This window comes from Lynx rufus, unplaced genomic scaffold (assembly GCF_022079265.1).
Source record: "Lynx rufus isolate CCGP_SWC_20201006 ecotype Redwood Valley unplaced genomic scaffold, mLynRuf1.p SCAF_4, whole genome shotgun sequence".
NCBI classification, from domain to species: Eukaryota; Metazoa; Chordata; class Mammalia; order Carnivora; family Felidae; genus Lynx; species Lynx rufus.
Window position 1 is genome coordinate 1,641,768 of NW_025814856.1, and position 15,205 is coordinate 1,656,972.

At 64.4% G+C, this 15,205-nt stretch overlaps 2 protein-coding genes across 3 annotated transcripts; both read left to right on the plus strand.

Moving 5' to 3' along the window:
• Positions 1 to 575: 575 nt before the first annotated feature.
• Positions 576 to 6,168, plus strand: HMG20B (high mobility group 20B). 2 transcript variants are annotated; one of them, XM_047096031.1, is made up of 10 exons: positions 576 to 612; positions 892 to 947; positions 1,297 to 1,405; positions 1,941 to 2,144; positions 2,774 to 2,894; positions 3,229 to 3,275; positions 3,534 to 3,606; positions 3,878 to 4,093; positions 4,776 to 4,908; positions 5,491 to 6,168. In XM_047096031.1, exons 2-10 carry the CDS (start codon positions 910 to 912, stop codon positions 5,501 to 5,503), a joined length of 954 nt encoding a protein of 317 aa, XP_046951987.1. In that variant the 5' UTR covers positions 576 to 612; positions 892 to 909; the 3' UTR covers positions 5,504 to 6,168. The 2 variants fall into 2 exon arrangements, with proteins under 2 accessions (XP_046951987.1, XP_046951988.1); XM_047096032.1 differs by having other exon boundaries at positions 3,232 to 3,275.
• Positions 6,169 to 8,930: 2,762 nt separating this feature from the next.
• On the plus strand, positions 8,931 to 12,800 carry GIPC3 (GIPC PDZ domain containing family member 3). The gene is made up of 6 exons (XM_047095669.1): positions 8,931 to 9,155; positions 9,899 to 10,084; positions 10,232 to 10,412; positions 11,943 to 12,055; positions 12,364 to 12,445; positions 12,557 to 12,800. Exons 1-6 carry the CDS (start codon positions 8,931 to 8,933, stop codon positions 12,706 to 12,708), a joined length of 939 nt encoding a protein of 312 aa, XP_046951625.1. The 3' UTR covers positions 12,709 to 12,800.
• Positions 12,801 to 15,205: the final 2,405 nt, after the last annotated feature.

The window sequence follows — 15,205 nt, forward strand, 5'->3', positions numbered from 1 at the left end:
GCCCCTGCTGGCTCAGGGCCGGACGAGGCACAGCTGGACTCCGGAGGCCCTAAGTTCAGGGAACGGAAAGCTGACTTGCCCGCCAGGTTTGCAAGACACTGAGAACAGGTCCCACCTAGTCCTGAGGCGGGGGGCTGCCGGGAAGGACCTTAACCCTTTCCCTAGCAACCTGCCGCTGTCTCCATGACAACTAGGGAGGGGCCCGATCTGGCCCGGCAGGTCCGGGATCCCGCAGGGGCGGGGAGTCTCGCCTTCACCGGGAGAGGAGGAACCCGAGCCGCGCCTACTAGCCCTTTAAGGGGCTCCGCCCTGCGAGGCCTCAAAGCGCCCTGATTGGCCCCGAGAGCGGCCGAGCGCAGCCGAACTTGACGCACCCGCCCGCAGCCTTCCCTCTCCACCTCCCACGCGGCCCGGCGGCTACCCCAGCCAATCGCCGACCGGCGCGCCAACCCTCATCTGCATGGTCACACCCCAGGGAAAGACTGCACCCAATCCGACAACTCGAAGAGGCGGCATTAGCATGCCCGAGGCGGGGCGAGCGGCAGGGGCGGGCTCGGGGCGGTTGGTTGGAGCGTCGTAGCAGCGGAGAGGTCCGGGAAAGTTTCTTTGGAGGTGAAAACAGCCGCGGAACTCTGGGCCCTGCGAGGGGGTGGGGGCGCGGGGGTCCTGGGGCTGGGGAGAGGCCCCCCTCGGACTGGAGGAGGGTGGGCCCGGGCCTTCCGGGGGACCATCGCCCAACAAAGGATCCCCGGGGCGCCCGCCCTCGAGGGCCTCCCCGCCCCTGGATCCGGCCCCCCCCCCCACCAAACGCCCCGGGCCCGGCATTCCGGGGGGCTCCCCCGCCGTCGGCGACTCGGGCGCCCCTCACTCGGCTACGCGTCTGCCTTCCAGGTGGGGCCGGGAGCGGCCATGTCCCACGGCTCCAAGCAGCCCGGCGCGGCCGCCGCGTGAGTGCGACATCCCCTCCCCCAGCCCACTCGGGGCTGCAGCCCAGCCCCCGCCCGCCCTGTCGGAACTCCTGGACCCCCGTCCCCCAGGGTCTTGACTCCCCCCACACACACCCGGGTCAGGACCTCCCCGGTGGGTCCCCGCCGGCCTCTTCCCCCACCCACCCCTGCCACTCCCCGGCCCAGCCCCTCCCAGGGGTCTCTGCCGCCCCTCTTGTGCTCCTGCCCCGTCCCGCGAATAATGACCCCGTCGGACGCCTGCCCCCAGGACTCAGGCCCCCTCAGTGCCAGCTCCGCGGTCGGGGGTGGAGGTGAGGGTGGGGGTGACCCTGGCGTCCCGTGGCTCCAGGCCGGCGGGCGGCAAGGCTCCGGGACAGCACGGGGGCTTCGTGGTGGCTGTCAAGCAAGAGCGCGGCGAGGGCCCCCGGGCCGGCGAGAAGGGGTCCCACGAAGAGGAGGTGAGAGTCCCTGCACCGTGATGGGGGGAGGCCCTGGGTCTCGCCCACCGCCTGGAAGCTCCACCCCGGGCCAGATTTGAATTCGCTGTGGCTCCGCCCACAGCCCAGATTTTCCTCCCAGATCTGAGACCCCCGCCCCGTGCCGCATGCCACGCCCCCAAGGGGGATCCTCAGTCACTAGGTCCGGGCCCCGCCCGTCGCCCAATACGGCTCCGCCCACTGCCCTGTGGGAGGCACCTTCCCATCGTCCTATGGGCCTTTGCTCCAGCACAGAAGCCACGCCCAGACCAGAGACCACACCCACAAGCCCGCCCCATCCCTGGGCCGAACCCCGTTGCAGATGCCACGTGCCCCGTCCCTCCGATCCCTCACCCCCGGCCGGCGCTCCCCGAACCCCCCCTCCCCGCCTCTCCCAAACCTGACCCTTCACCAGGCCATACCTCCGGGCCCTCTCTCCTTGGATAGGCCCCGCCCATCCCTCTAGCCCTGCCCCAGCCCTCCAGGCCCCTCCCAACGGCGCGGTGCGGTTCTGCAGCCGGTGAAGAAGCGCGGGTGGCCCAAGGGCAAGAAGCGAAAGAAGATACTGCCGAATGGGCCCAAGGCACCAGTCACCGGCTACGTGCGCTTCCTGAACGAGCGGCGCGAGCAGATCCGCACCCGCCACCCGGATCTGCCCTTTCCCGAGATCACCAAGATGCTGGGTGCCGAGTGGAGCAAGCTGCAGCCTGCAGAGAAGCAGGTGGGACGGCGGGGGGCGGCGGAGGGGGCTGGCCCAGGACCACTGACCTTCACCCCGACCCGCTGGACACTGCTGAAGCCACCCCCCACCCCCCCAAAGGACCCTTGCTTTGTTGGGCCCTTGCTTCTGCCTGAGAGCTGACCCCCCATGAGCTCTCCCCAGCATGCTGAAGCGAGCGGGGGAGGGTGGCAAGAAGAGACGTAAAGTCAATCACTAACGTGGATGTGTCTAAAGAAGCAGGGGTGGGGGCTGGAGTCTTATGCGATACCTTCCGAACTTCAAATCCTGGTAATTAACTGCAAGTTGCAACAACATCACGGGAACAAAAAGCACCACCGGTTTGCACCGTCCAAGGGGGATTTCAACAAGCAGAATGGGTGCGGGAGGGCAGTCCAGCCCGCGGATGGGAGGCTGCGGTCAGGAGGCAGGGAGTGGTTTATAAAGGCGGGAGGTCTCTGAGCAGCAGGCTGAGAAGCCAGGTTTTCCCTGGAAAGGCGGGCGGTAGGGAGCTAGGGGCAGGTTGGGCACGGTGAGCTGAGTGATGGAGATGGCGTGTGGCCTTGGAGGCCTGCCTCCCGTGCCCCTGGGCCCGGCCGAGCCTCCTACCGACCCCCCCCCGCCCCCCCCAGCGGTACCTGGATGAGGCCGAGCGGGAGAAGCAGCAGTACATGAAGGAGCTGCGCGCCTACCAGCAGTCAGAAGCCTACAAGATGTGCACGGAGAAGCTTCAGGAAAAGAAGATCAAGAAAGGTGCGAGGGGACCCAGCCCCCCAGGCAGCTGGGTCCGGGCTCTGAGTCAGGCGACCCGGGCAGACCGCCCCGCCCTCCATGGGGCTCTCGTCCCATCAAGACGAGAGACCCCCTAACCAGACAGCTGTGAGTGAGCAGGGCCGGGCGATGCGGACGTGGGGGTACGCAGACACTGGGGGGCCCAGGCAGGAGCCTGTCCCAGGATGAGTAAGGCTAACGCGGGGAGGGGAGGAGGGTATCCCAGGCAGGGGGAACGGCACTTGCAAAGCAATGGGGGGGGGGGGGTCCGAAGAGACCTGCCAGGCTGATCCTGCCCTCCTCCCTCCCCAACTAGAAGACTCGGGCTCTGGGCTCATGAATACCCTCTTGAACGGACACAAGGTAAGTGCCCCTCCTCCAAGGACAGTGCCTGGGCAAGAAAGGTCTGGAGGTCTTTAGACCCCTGGGTGAGCCAGAACCAACCGCTCACACTCACCGGAGGAAGCGAGTGTCCCGCCTCCAGGCAGAGGTGGGACAGCCACATCCTGGGAATGTTGTTACCCAGATGGCCAGAGGAATCCCTCCCAAGCTTCAGGGACGTCCCAGAGGGGTTTTGGCTGCCCTCTCCCCCAAAATCGTCACCTTGTCCTGTCATCCCAGGGTGGGGACTGTGATGGCTTCTCCACCTTCGACGTCCCCATCTTCACTGAAGAGTTCTTGGACCAAAACAAAGGTGAGCACTGAGCAGGGGTTCTTGGGGAAGGGGGTGTTGGGAGAGTGGGTGGGCCCGGGCGGGAGGTAGCAGGCCCCCGGGGGGGTGGGGGGAATCTACCTCTCCAGGCCGAGGTGCCTACGTCCCGCAGCCCCCACCCCCGGAGCTGAGGTGTGGGGCTGGAGGCAGAGCAGTGACAGACGGCCAGGCAGGGGGGACACAGCTAAGGCAAAGGCCCGGCAGAGGGAAGGGAGGTAGCGCCAGGCTCTGATCCGGCTCCCCCACGCCGCAGCGCGGGAGGCAGAGCTGCGGCGCCTGCGCAAGATGAACGTGGCCTTCGAGGAGCAGAACGCCGTGCTGCAGAGGCACACGCAGAGCATGAGCAGCGCGCGCGAGCGCCTGGAGCAAGAGCTGGCGCTGGAGGAGCGGCGGACGCTGGCGCTGCAGCAGCAGCTCCAGGCCGTGCGCCAGGCGCTCACCGCCAGCTTCGCCTCGCTGCCTGTGCCGGGTGCGGAGGCCCCGCCCCGCCCCGGCCCCGCCCCCGGCCAGCCCACACCCTCTGTCTTCCGAGCTCGGCCCCGCCGGCCCCACCTCCTGCCACGCCCCCGCCGGCCCCCGCCCTCTATCTTCCGAGCTCCGCCCCTCCGGCCCCACCTCCTGGCCCCGCCCCCGCCGGCCCACCTGGCCCACACCGTTTATCTTCCGAACCCCGCCCCGCCGGCCCCACCCCCTGGTCCCACTGGCACCGCCCCCAACTGCTTCGGGCCTGGAGCCCCGCCCCCGCGACCCGCCAACCCCGCCCCCGGCCGTTCGACTCCGGCTCCGAAGGACCCCTCCCCTTCCCGAGCAAAGCACGCGCCCACCGCCCCCCTCCTCTCCGGCCTTCCACGCTCTGGCCTGAGTTGACCTCGGTTACCTCCTCGCCAGTTTGTCCCCGCCTCCCCCACCGCGACCTCGCCCCCACCACTTTCCATTTTCTGACCCCTTCCCTCAGCCGACCTGGATCTTTCTGGGTCTAGACGTCTCGATCCCCCACCCGACCCCACTGACGCGCCGCGCCTTTGGCCCCCTCCCCGGGACCCTGCCCTTGCAGACCCCCCTCCCCCCCCATTCTCTGACCTCCGCTTCCGGGGATCCCCGCCTGCGTGGGCTGCCGCGCTGGGCTCCCGTGACCAGTCCCTTCTCTCCAGGCACGGGCGAGACGCCCACTCTCGGCACCCTGGACTTCTACATGGCTCGGCTGCACGGCGCCATCGAGCGCGACCCCGCCCAGCACGAGAAGCTAATCGTCCGCATCAAGGAGATCCTGGCCCAGGTCGCCAGGTGTGTGCCGGGGCGAGTCCCGGGGCTCTGCTCAGTCCAGGGGGGGCTGTCCAGCCTGGGGCTTGGGGGGCTGCCTGGGGCTAGACGTGCCTTGGCGGGCCCCGTGGAAATGACTGGATCTCACCCTCCACCGTGGTTCCCGGAGTCTGTGGGCGCTGCCGGGTGGGATCCGGCCGTGGGATCTTATTCCGAGGCCACCGCCCACAAGGGAAGCTACCAGGTGGGGCTTGTTCGATGCAGGGGGCCGGTGGTCGGACCACTGTGGGGCGCTGATGAGACCGGGTAGCTTATTCACACTGCCGGGTGGGATATGCCCGTCCCTCTTGGCCAATGAGATCCACTGTGGGGGGGGGGGGGGGAGGGGGGCCTAGGACTTCCTACAGCCGCGCTGCTCGGTGGGCTTTTCGGGGTGGCTCCCAGCTGCCTGGATTAGGTGGGATCGACCCCAGGCCCCCTTCGTGGCATCTGTTTGGAAGTGCTGAGGGTTGGCGGCTGGCCTGTAGTGACCCCTGGGATGGGAGTCGGGGCTGATAAATGGTGGGGGGCCCCATCACGAGTCCCCCCCCCTCTTTCCCGTCACAGCGAGCACCTATGAGGGTATCCGCCGCCCCACGGATCCAGAGAAGACCAAGCTCTGGTCACGGCCCCTTCTCCCCACCATGGACGAGGATTGGGGGTCCACCTTTTGGGGCCGTGCCCAATCCTGCACCTTGGGGGCTCCAGCCCCCCTCAAATTAAATTTCTACAGCCTCCCTCTAGCTTTCAACTTCCCCAGCACCCCGAACCCAGAAAACCACCTGCTGTACGAGGCACATCTAGAACCCAGAGCCCCGAGGCCCAGCAAGGCCTGCTCACCTTGCACGTCACACTACAGGGACATGGGGACACCACACACGGGCCGCGTAGCCCAGGACACGGGGGGGGCCCCATGGCAGCTTGCACATCCAATGTGGGGAGGGATGTACCTACTATACCGGGTCTTGAGGACCGAGCCCTGGGACACAGGAGAGAGACAAACCCACAGCTGACACACTGGGACTCCCAGCAGGCGCTCCCCACAAGCGCCCCCACGTGGGCGCGCAGCAGGGACAAGCCTATACTCCAGGCGGGGCCCCCTGCCTGTCACCCCCAGATTCCTGCACCCCAGCGCCGGGGAGGCTGGTACCGGCCAGCCCTCCCTCATCCGGCTGAGGGGCCCATGTGGAGGCAGCCTCTGCCTTTGCTCAATCGGGACTTTTTAAATAAAAAGTGGAATTTGAATTCCAGGTTTGTGGATTTTGCATGTATGTGTGTGTGGGGGGGGCAGAGGTGGGCTAGAAGACGTGGCCCCCAGGACGCCCCCCGTGCGTGTTCCGGACCTGCCCTCCCCCAGCGCCTGGCAACCCCACCGACCCACTGAACTGTCTGGATTTGCCTGTTCTGGACATTTCTCACACATGGGGTCACGTGCTCTGCGGCCTTTTGGGTCCGGTTCCCTCCCCGAGCGTCCACAGGGCAGCGGGCCTCCTGTTCGCTGCTGAATAACATCCCGGTGTGTGGACCGAGCCCCCACGGTTGTCCATTCACCCGCTGATGGGCATTTGGGTTGTTTCCGCCCTTTGGCGGTTGTGAATCCTGCCGCGACCGTGTGCCTTCGGGCGTCTGATCGCCTGCCTGCCGTCGTGCGGGGCTTCTCCCCGAGAGTCAAGCTGCTGGCTCACGTGGTGATTCTGTGCCCGACTCACTGAGCGATCGTCTCCGAGACCGTTCGCGTCACGGAATATTGAAGGCATCTCGAAACTTCGGGAGGAGCATTTGACCAAACACCCGTATCGTGGATCGAATCGTGTTCCCTCAAAAACTATGCTGGAGCCCTAACCCCGGGCCCTGAGCATGTGACCTTATTTGGAAATAGGGTCGTTGCAGATATAATTAGTCAGGGTGAGGTCATCCTGGAGCAGGGTGGACCCCTGAGCCAATATGACTGGTGTCCTTATAAGAAGATGAAGATTCGGACACAGACTTGGGAGACGGCCACGTGACCACCGAGGCAGAAATGGGAAAAATACAGCTGCCAAAAAGCGCTGGAAAGGTCCGGCCACCACCAGAAGCTGGGGCACAGGGGAGGGCTCTGCTGAGGTCTGTGGGGGACTGGGGGGGGCGGGGGGGAGAGCGTGGTCCTCGCCCATAAACTGATTTCACACTTCGGGCCCCCGGAACCGAGAGAGTACATCCCTGTTAAGCCACCCAGCTCGTGGTGCTTTGTTATGGCGGCCCCGGGAGACCGACACAACCAGATAATGTCACCTTCCCAGCCCAGGTCCCTGGTCCCACCTCCTCTTGGCCCAGGTACGCCCACCCCGAATTTGCAGTCTGCCAGGTGGTTCTTGCTCTACTGTTAGCCCCTAAGTATGTCTTCCGAAAAGAGTACCGTTTTGGGGAGGGGGGGGGTTCCTCGGTTTTTCAAGGTTTCAGAGTGTGCAATTCTGTGGTTTCTCGTGCGTTTACAGAGTTGTGCAATCAGCAGCACGCTCTAACTCGAAAACATTTCCGTCACCCCAGAGAAACCCTGGGGCGCCTGGGTGGCTCAGTGGGTTGAGTGCCCGACCTCGGCTCGGGTCATGATCTCACTGCTGGTGAGTTTCGGGACCCACGTCGGGCTCTGTGCCGACAGCTCCGGGCCTGGAGCCTGCTTCGGATTCTGTGTCTCCCTCTCTCTCCGCCCCTCCCCTGCTTGCGCTCTGGCTCTCCAAATAAATAAATAAATAAACATTAAAAAAAAAAAAAAAGAAAGAAAGAAACCCTGTACCCCTCAGCAGTCACCACCCCCCTCCCACCTCCCGCAGCCCCTGGCAGAAACGAGTCCACTTCCTGCCTATGGATTTGTCTGTTGTAGTCATTTCACATAAATGAATCACACGCAGTGCGGCCTTTTGTGCCTGGTTCTCTCACTGAGTGTTGTGAGGTGGTTGTTGTTCTTAATTTTTTAAAAATGTTTAGAGCGAGGGAGACAGAATCCAGAACGGGCTCCAGGCTCCGAGCTGTCAGCACAGGGCCCGACGTGGGGCTCCAACCCATGAACCGCGAGATCATGACCTGAGCTGAAGTCAGACGCTCACCCGACTGAGCCCCCCGGGCGCCCCCCTTTCCCTCCTTTTCCACCTGTAAACTGGAGGTCCCTTCATTTCCTCGCCAAAGACTGCTTGAAGGCCTGCTGCGGGCCAGGCGCTGGGCACCCGGGATATGGCTGGGAAAAGAGAGGTCAGAGCAGCCGGCCTCCCGTAGCTGACGCTCCAGTTGTGGGGACGGCCACCTGGTGTGTCAGCTGGTGCTCAGCACCAGGGGGAAGAATCCGGGGAAAGAGATTGAGAGGTGGAAGGAGGAAGCAATATTTGATCAAGTGGCAGAGGAAGGTGAGGGGGGGAACCAGTGGGTGACTGAGAGATGGGGTTCCAGGCAGTAGGAACAGCGTGTGCAAAGGCCCCGGGGTAGGACCGGGCCTGGCCCATTAGAGGAAAGGCGGGGGTGGGGGGGGCCCTTTTGGCGGGTGCATTGTGAGGAGGGGGAGACCGGGAGGAGGGGAGGGCGGGAAGGAGTTGGGGACGGTCCTGCGGGGCCTTGTGGGCCTCTGGAAGGACTTGGGCTTCTACCCCAGGGGAGGACGGGGCCCTGGGGGGCTGTGGCTGAGCAGGGACAGGAGGTGGCTGAGGTTATCCAAGGGTTTGTCTTCCCCCACCTTGCAGGAAGAATTAAATGAGTGCGCCTGGCAGAGGCTGGGCGCTCCGCATGCTCCCTGGTGATCCGGGTCCCCCACCCCCACCCCCACCCCCACCCCCGGGAGCGCACAGCTGGCCCTGCCAGGGCCCGGACACCTGGGGCCGCCCCCACCCCCGCACCCCGCGGTGTCGCCTTCCCGGGCGGCTCGGATTCCCGGATCCCCTTACCCCAGCGGCTCGGCTGTCGGCCCCGGGCCGGGGGAGGGGGAGGCTGCAGGAAGCGGCGGATCCGGCGGCGGCTGTGGCCGGGGTGGCCGAGCTCCGGCCATGGAGAGCGCAGCGGCCCCCGAGGCCCGGGGCGCCGAGGCCCCGCGCCCGCCCGCGCCCCCGCCGTCGCCCGCCGAGCCCCCAGCCGCGCCCCGCGCCCGCCCGCGCCTGGTTTTCCGCACGCAGCTGGCGCACGGCAGCCCCACGGGCAGGATCGAGGGCTTCACCAACGTCCGCGAGCTCTACGCCAAGATCGCCGAGGCCTTCGGGATCGCGCCCACCGAGGTGAGGACGCCGCGGCCCCGGAGCCAGCGCCCCACCCGTCTGACCGGGGGAGAGGGGTGGGGTCCGGACGCCCGGCCTGGGGGCCCCGGCTCGCCTCCTCCCCCGATGGAGGGGAGCCGATCGCCGGGTCTCAGAGACGCATCTCCCAGACCCTGGGGTGCCCATACTCCAGGGACCCTCTTCCGTTAAAAGCCCTGCGCAGAGCCCGCCCTGCGCAAAAACAATGAGCGTGTTTTAGGGTGGGCGGCTCCTTTAGATTGTCCGGGAGCCCACGCCGCCGAACCAGCCCGCAGCGACCCCAGCCCTCGGGTAAGCGCCTCTGTGGTCCCCGGGCGCGCGGCTGGGGACCGGGGTTCCAGGCAGCCGCTTTCCAGGAGGCCGCGGGGTTCAGGGGCTGGGCTGCAGGGCGGTGCGGCTCGTAGCCCCCAGGGGGCGCCGGCCGATTCAGAATCGCCTGAAAAAGTTGGTCTGGGGTGTCGGGGCCCCGACGGGGTATAACTGAACGTTTAGGGGTGAAGGAGGGCGCTCTTCCTGCGCAGGGCCTCCCTATCACCCCGTTCTGAGGATCCCACGCCCTGCCCTTTCCCGTGGACCGAGATCCTGGCGGCTGGGTGATCAGACCAGTGGCGAGCCTCTTCGTGCCTCGGTTTCCCTCTCCTGAGCGCATCCCCCTGGTTGTCCTGCGCAGACAGAGGGCGAGGAGCACTGTCGTTAACTCTGGGCTTCCCCTCCCCTCGGGACAGATCCTATTCTGCACCCTAAACAGCCACAAAGTAGACATGCAGAAACTCCTGGGCGGCCAGATAGGGCTGGAGGACTTCATCTTTGCCCACGTGCGCGGCGAGACCAAGGAAGTGGAGGTCACTAAGACCGAAGACGCCCTGGGGTTGACCATCACGGACAATGGGGCCGGCTACGCCTTCATTAAGGTGCCCACGCAGGGCGGGCGGCTTCCCGGGTGCTCCGGGACCTGGGATGAGCCACCGGCCCCCTCTGGTCTAACTGGGCTCTAGGGAGCTGGGGGCGGGGGTGTCGGTGGCCGGGGCGGCCCCGTGAGTGGCTCTGGGTCCCTGCAGAGGATCAAGGAGGGCAGTATCATCAACCGGATGCAGGCCGTGTGCGTGGGCGACAGCATCGAAGCCATCAACGACCACTCCATCGTCGGCTGCCGCCACTACGAGGTGGCCAAGATGCTCCGCGAGCTGCCCAAGTCACAGCCCTTCACCCTGCGCCTGGTGCAGCCCAAGAGAGCCTTCGGTGAGGGCCCCCTGGGGTCCCCGGGGGCAGGTGGGGTGGCGCTGAAGAGCTCTTCCAGAAGTGGGTTGCCTGGAGGCCCAGTACACTGGAGGATGGGGGGGGGGGAAATGGGACAGGATGGAAGGTTCTAGAAGCCTCTGGTGACATGACGGGGAGCTTCCGGCACTGTGTCGGGCACAGGTAGGCAGTTTCTAGATCGTTACAGCCAGCCGAGGGGTGGAGGTGTGTGTGGGTGGGGGTGGGAAGACCGGGATAGGATGAGAGTTTCTCAACCTCAGCGCCGTGACATTTGGGCCCGATCATTCTCTGTGGTGGGGGCCGTCCTGTGCGCTGCACGGTGTTGAGCAGCACCCCCGGCTTCGACCCAGCGGCTGCCAATGGCAACATCAATGTCACCTGGGGGCGGGGGAACCACCCGCCCCTACCACCAGGTTAAAAACCTCTGTTCTAGAATGTAGACATCTTGTTTAGGATGGTCTGTTGAGGAGGATTTTCTCAAGGAAGGAGCCGGCATGTCAATTTCCATCCTGGCGCCCATCTTATTTCCGCATGGACTCCCCTCCCCCCCCACTTTTTTTTAATGTTTATTTTAGTTTTGAGAGAAAGAGCATGGGGGGGAGGGGCAGAGAGAGAGAGAGAGAGAGAGAAGGAGAGAGGATCCCAAGCAGGCTCCGCACTGTCAGCACAGAGCCCACGAATTGCAAGATCGTGACCTGAGCCAAGACGGAAGATGCCAAGTTGGATGCTAGGGCCCCCCCCGCCCCCCCCCCCCCCCCGGGAGGCTCAGTCGGTTAAGCTTCTGACTCATGGTTTCGGATCAGGTCATAATGTCGCCGCGGTTTCATGAGTTCGGGCCCTGTGTTGTGCTCTGTGCCAGGACTCTCTCTCTAAGTAAATACATAAACTTAGAAAAAAAAAGTCAGACAACGCTTAGCTAACGGAGCCACCCAGGCGCCCCTAGAGAGACTTTTTAAAAAGAGGAGAGGGGCGCCTGGGTGGCTCAGTCGGTTGGGCATCCGACTTCGGCTCAGGTCATGATCTCGCGGTCCGTGAGTTCGAGCCCCGCGCCGGGCTCCGTGCTGACAGCTCAGAGCCCGGAGCCTATTTCGGATTCTGTGTCTCCCTCTCTCTCTGACCCTCCCTCATTCATGCTGTCTCTCCCTGTCTCAAAAATAAATAAACGTTAAAAAAATTAAAAAAAAAAAAAAGAGGAGAGATGGGGCGTCTGGCTGGCTCAGTCGGTGGAGGGGACGACTCTCCATCTTGGGGTCACGAGTTTGAGCCCCGTGCCGGGCAGAGAGATTTCTTTAAAAAAAAAAAAAAAAAACATAAAAAAACAAAAAATAAAGAGAAGGGAGATTTGGGGGAAGAAAGGATTCTCAAGCAGGGTCTCTGAAGATTCACCCATGGACGTAAAGGAGGGCTTTGAAGGATAGAAGGTTCTAGAAAGGCTCAGCGGGTAGCTTCCGAGGGATCCGCGGACGGGGATCCCGCAGAACAGATGCCCCTCCCCCACCGTGTCCCCCGCAGATATGATTGGCCAGCGGAGCAGAAGCAGCAAATGCCCCGCGGATGCAAAAGTGACCAGCGGGAGGGAGACCCTGCGACTGCGTTCCGGGGGGGCCGCCACAGTGGAGGAAGTGGTGAGTGAAGGGGACGGGAGTCTCCAGGGGCTCTTTCTTGCAGCAAGCAGTCCGCTGACTCAGTGCTCCCTCGGGTAAGACCCTCCCCTGCATCCAGCCTGGTCCCCCCCGCCCCCACCTCCTGCAGGATGCCCCCTGGTCGTGTGGCAGGACAATAGTGGTGACACGGAGCGCAGACTCCTGCCAAGCCCCGCTCCCCTGTCACCTGAGGGGCGGGAGCCCGTGGAGGGGCTGGGCTGGAGGGACCCCAGGCTTCTGACCCTCTGCGGTGCTCCTCTGTCCGCCCCCCCCCCGCCCCGCCCCCCCAGCCCACCGAGTTTGAGGAGGAGGCGTCCCGGAGGGTCGACGACCTGCTGGAGAGCTACATGGGCATTCGGGACCCTGAGCTGGGTAAGGGGCCAGGGTAAGCCGGGTGGACCCTGGGGGGAGGACAGCCCACAGGGAGGAGGCAGGGGCCCCAGGGAGCACCCTCACCCACCTCCCCTCCTCTCTGGCCCGCAGCGTCCACCATGGTGGACACAGCCAAGAAGACGCCGAGCGTCCAGGAGTTTGCGCACCGTTTAGATTCCGTCCTGGGCGAGTTTGCCTTCCCGGACGAGTTTGTGGTGGAGGTGTGGGCCGCCATCGGCGAGGCCAGGGAGGCCTGCGGCTAGTCTGCCCCGGGGCTGAGCGCAGCCCCAGCCCAGAGCCCAGCCCCCTGCCGCGGCCCTCCCCGCCGGTTCCCGAAGCCCAGCCCTGCGCCAGAGCCCAGGCCAGCTCGGAGACTGGGCTCCTCTCTAGAACCCAATCCACCTCTGAGACCCTACCCAGCTCCAAAACCCAGTCCCCCTCCAGAGCCCAGGCCAGCTCTGAGACCGAGTTCACCTCTAGAACCCCTGCCAGTTCCGAGAGCAAGCCCAGCCCTGAGGTCAAGCCTTGCTCTAGAACCAAGCTCCGTGCGGGGACCCAACCCGGCTCCAAAACCCAGCCCTCTTCTAGAACCCAAGATGGCTCTGACGCGAAGCCCAGCCCTGAAATCAAGTCCAGTTCTGGAGCCCAGCTACGTTTCAGGACACAGCCGAGCCCCGAGATCAACCCCGGTTCTGGAAGCCAGCCCGGATCTCTGACCAAGCCCTGCCGTAAAACTCGACCGGACTCTGGAACTCAAGACAACCCCGTGACCCGGCCGTACCCGGACACCCCGTCCAGTTCAGGAACTCTCGTTAGTTCTGGAGCCCGGGCCAGACTCAAGAAACAGCCCGGCCGCAGTGGCCACACCGGCCCAGGATTGGAAGAGGGCCCCCAAACCCAAGTCTGCTCACGAACCCAGACGCAAGCTGAACTTCGGTCCAGACCCAGACCCCAGCCCTGCCCTAAAACCCAAGTGCCCTCAAGTACCCACTCCCAACCCGGGGCCCGGTCCAGCTCCGGTGATGATTCCAGCTCAGAGACGGAGCCCAGTTCTACGCCCCAACCTAGTGCTACAACCAGGCCCGTCTCCAGAATTCACACAAACTCCGGAACCGCGGCCCTCCCTGAGCCAAGGCCTGCCTCCCGAGCCCAGCTCGACGCCGAGCCCCGCTCTCACGGCAGAACGCAGAGCAGCTCTAGAATACCGTCGGACTCCGGGACCCAGACCGACCTCAAAGCCTGGGCAGTTTCCAGAGCTCAGTCCCGCTCAGGCACTCCACCCAGCTCTGGAGCTCAGCTCAGTTCTGGAGCACAGAGTGCGTCTGAGATCCCGTCTGGCTCCCCAGTGCAGTCCGTGGCGGAGGCCCCCCTAAGTTCCAGAATCCAGCTAAACCCTGGCATCCTATCTAGCCCTGGGACCCGGACCAACGCAGCAACAGACTTAAAGTCTACAAATCTGTCTCGCGCTGAGAGCAGACTCAGTTGCAGGACGCAGACTTGTCCCAGAGCTCCGTCGACCTCTGGGACTCAGCTCGTCTCAGAAACCCTGCCGGGTTCTAGATGCCAGCTCCAAGCCACAGGCCAAGGCAGCTCTGGTATTGAGCTGAACTCTGGGAAGCAGACGAGCTCTGGAACTCAGCTCATCGCTAGAGCCCAGCCCAGCTCTGGAACCCAGCCCAGCTCCGGGATTCAGTTCAGCCCTGAGACCCAGCCCAACTCTGAAACCCAGAGCAGTTCAAGAACCCAGCCTATTCCTGGAACCCAACCAAGCTCCAGAAGCCTGATCAGTTCTAGAACCCAGCCCAGCTCTGACACCCAGCTCACTTCAGAGACCCAGCCCCGTGCAAGAATTCAGCCCAGCTCTGGAGCCCAGCTTGGCTCCGGAACTCAGTCTAGCTCTGAGGTTCAGCTCAGCCCCGAAACCCAGCTCTGTTCTAGAGCAGAGCCCAGTCCCAGGATTCAGTTCAACTCTGACACAGAGCCCAGCTCTCGAAGCCACACCAGTTCAAGAATACAGCCCAGCTCTGGAACCCACTTCAGTTCCCGAACCCGGCCTGTTGCTGGACCCCAACCCAACTCCAGAACCCTGATCAGTTCTGGAACCCAGCTCAGTTCTGAGACCCAGCCTGCCTCAGAGACCCAGCCCAGTACAAGAATTCAGCCCAGCTCTGGAGCCCAGCCCAGCTCCAGGATTCAGTTCAGCCCTGAGACCCCGCCCAACTCTGAAACCCGGAGCAGTGCAAGAACTCAGCCCAGCTCCGGAACTTGCCTTAGTTCTAGAACCCAGCCTGCTTCGGGAACCCGATCCAGCTCCAGGACCCAGACCAGCTCAGAGATCCAGCTCAGCTCTAAAAGTGGGCTCCACCTACAGATCCCTGGCCTTGACCTTAGGACCCAGGCTGATCTCTCTTCTCCAGCCCCCAGAGCCCTGACTCTGGCCCCTAGCACAGTCTCTCGGCCTCAGCCCCGGCCCCATGATCTGGTACGTGGAACCCAGGCCGACACCGGCCTGAGCCAAAGCCCAGCGACTTCCTACCCGGCCCCTCGGCCACAGATCCCCTCAGCCCCCCCGAAACCAGCCCTCTTCCCCAAGCCTCGGCTAGGACCCCAGAAGTCCCCCCCCTCCACCATATCTGTCATCCCTAGTTCTGCCCCCAGGGAGCCCCTCCTGTATTCCCAGCCCCCTGAATGCCTGGCTCAGGGACCTGTCCCCTCCCCCATGTTCAAGGAGTCATCAGAGCCCCTCCCCCACCAAGGGGA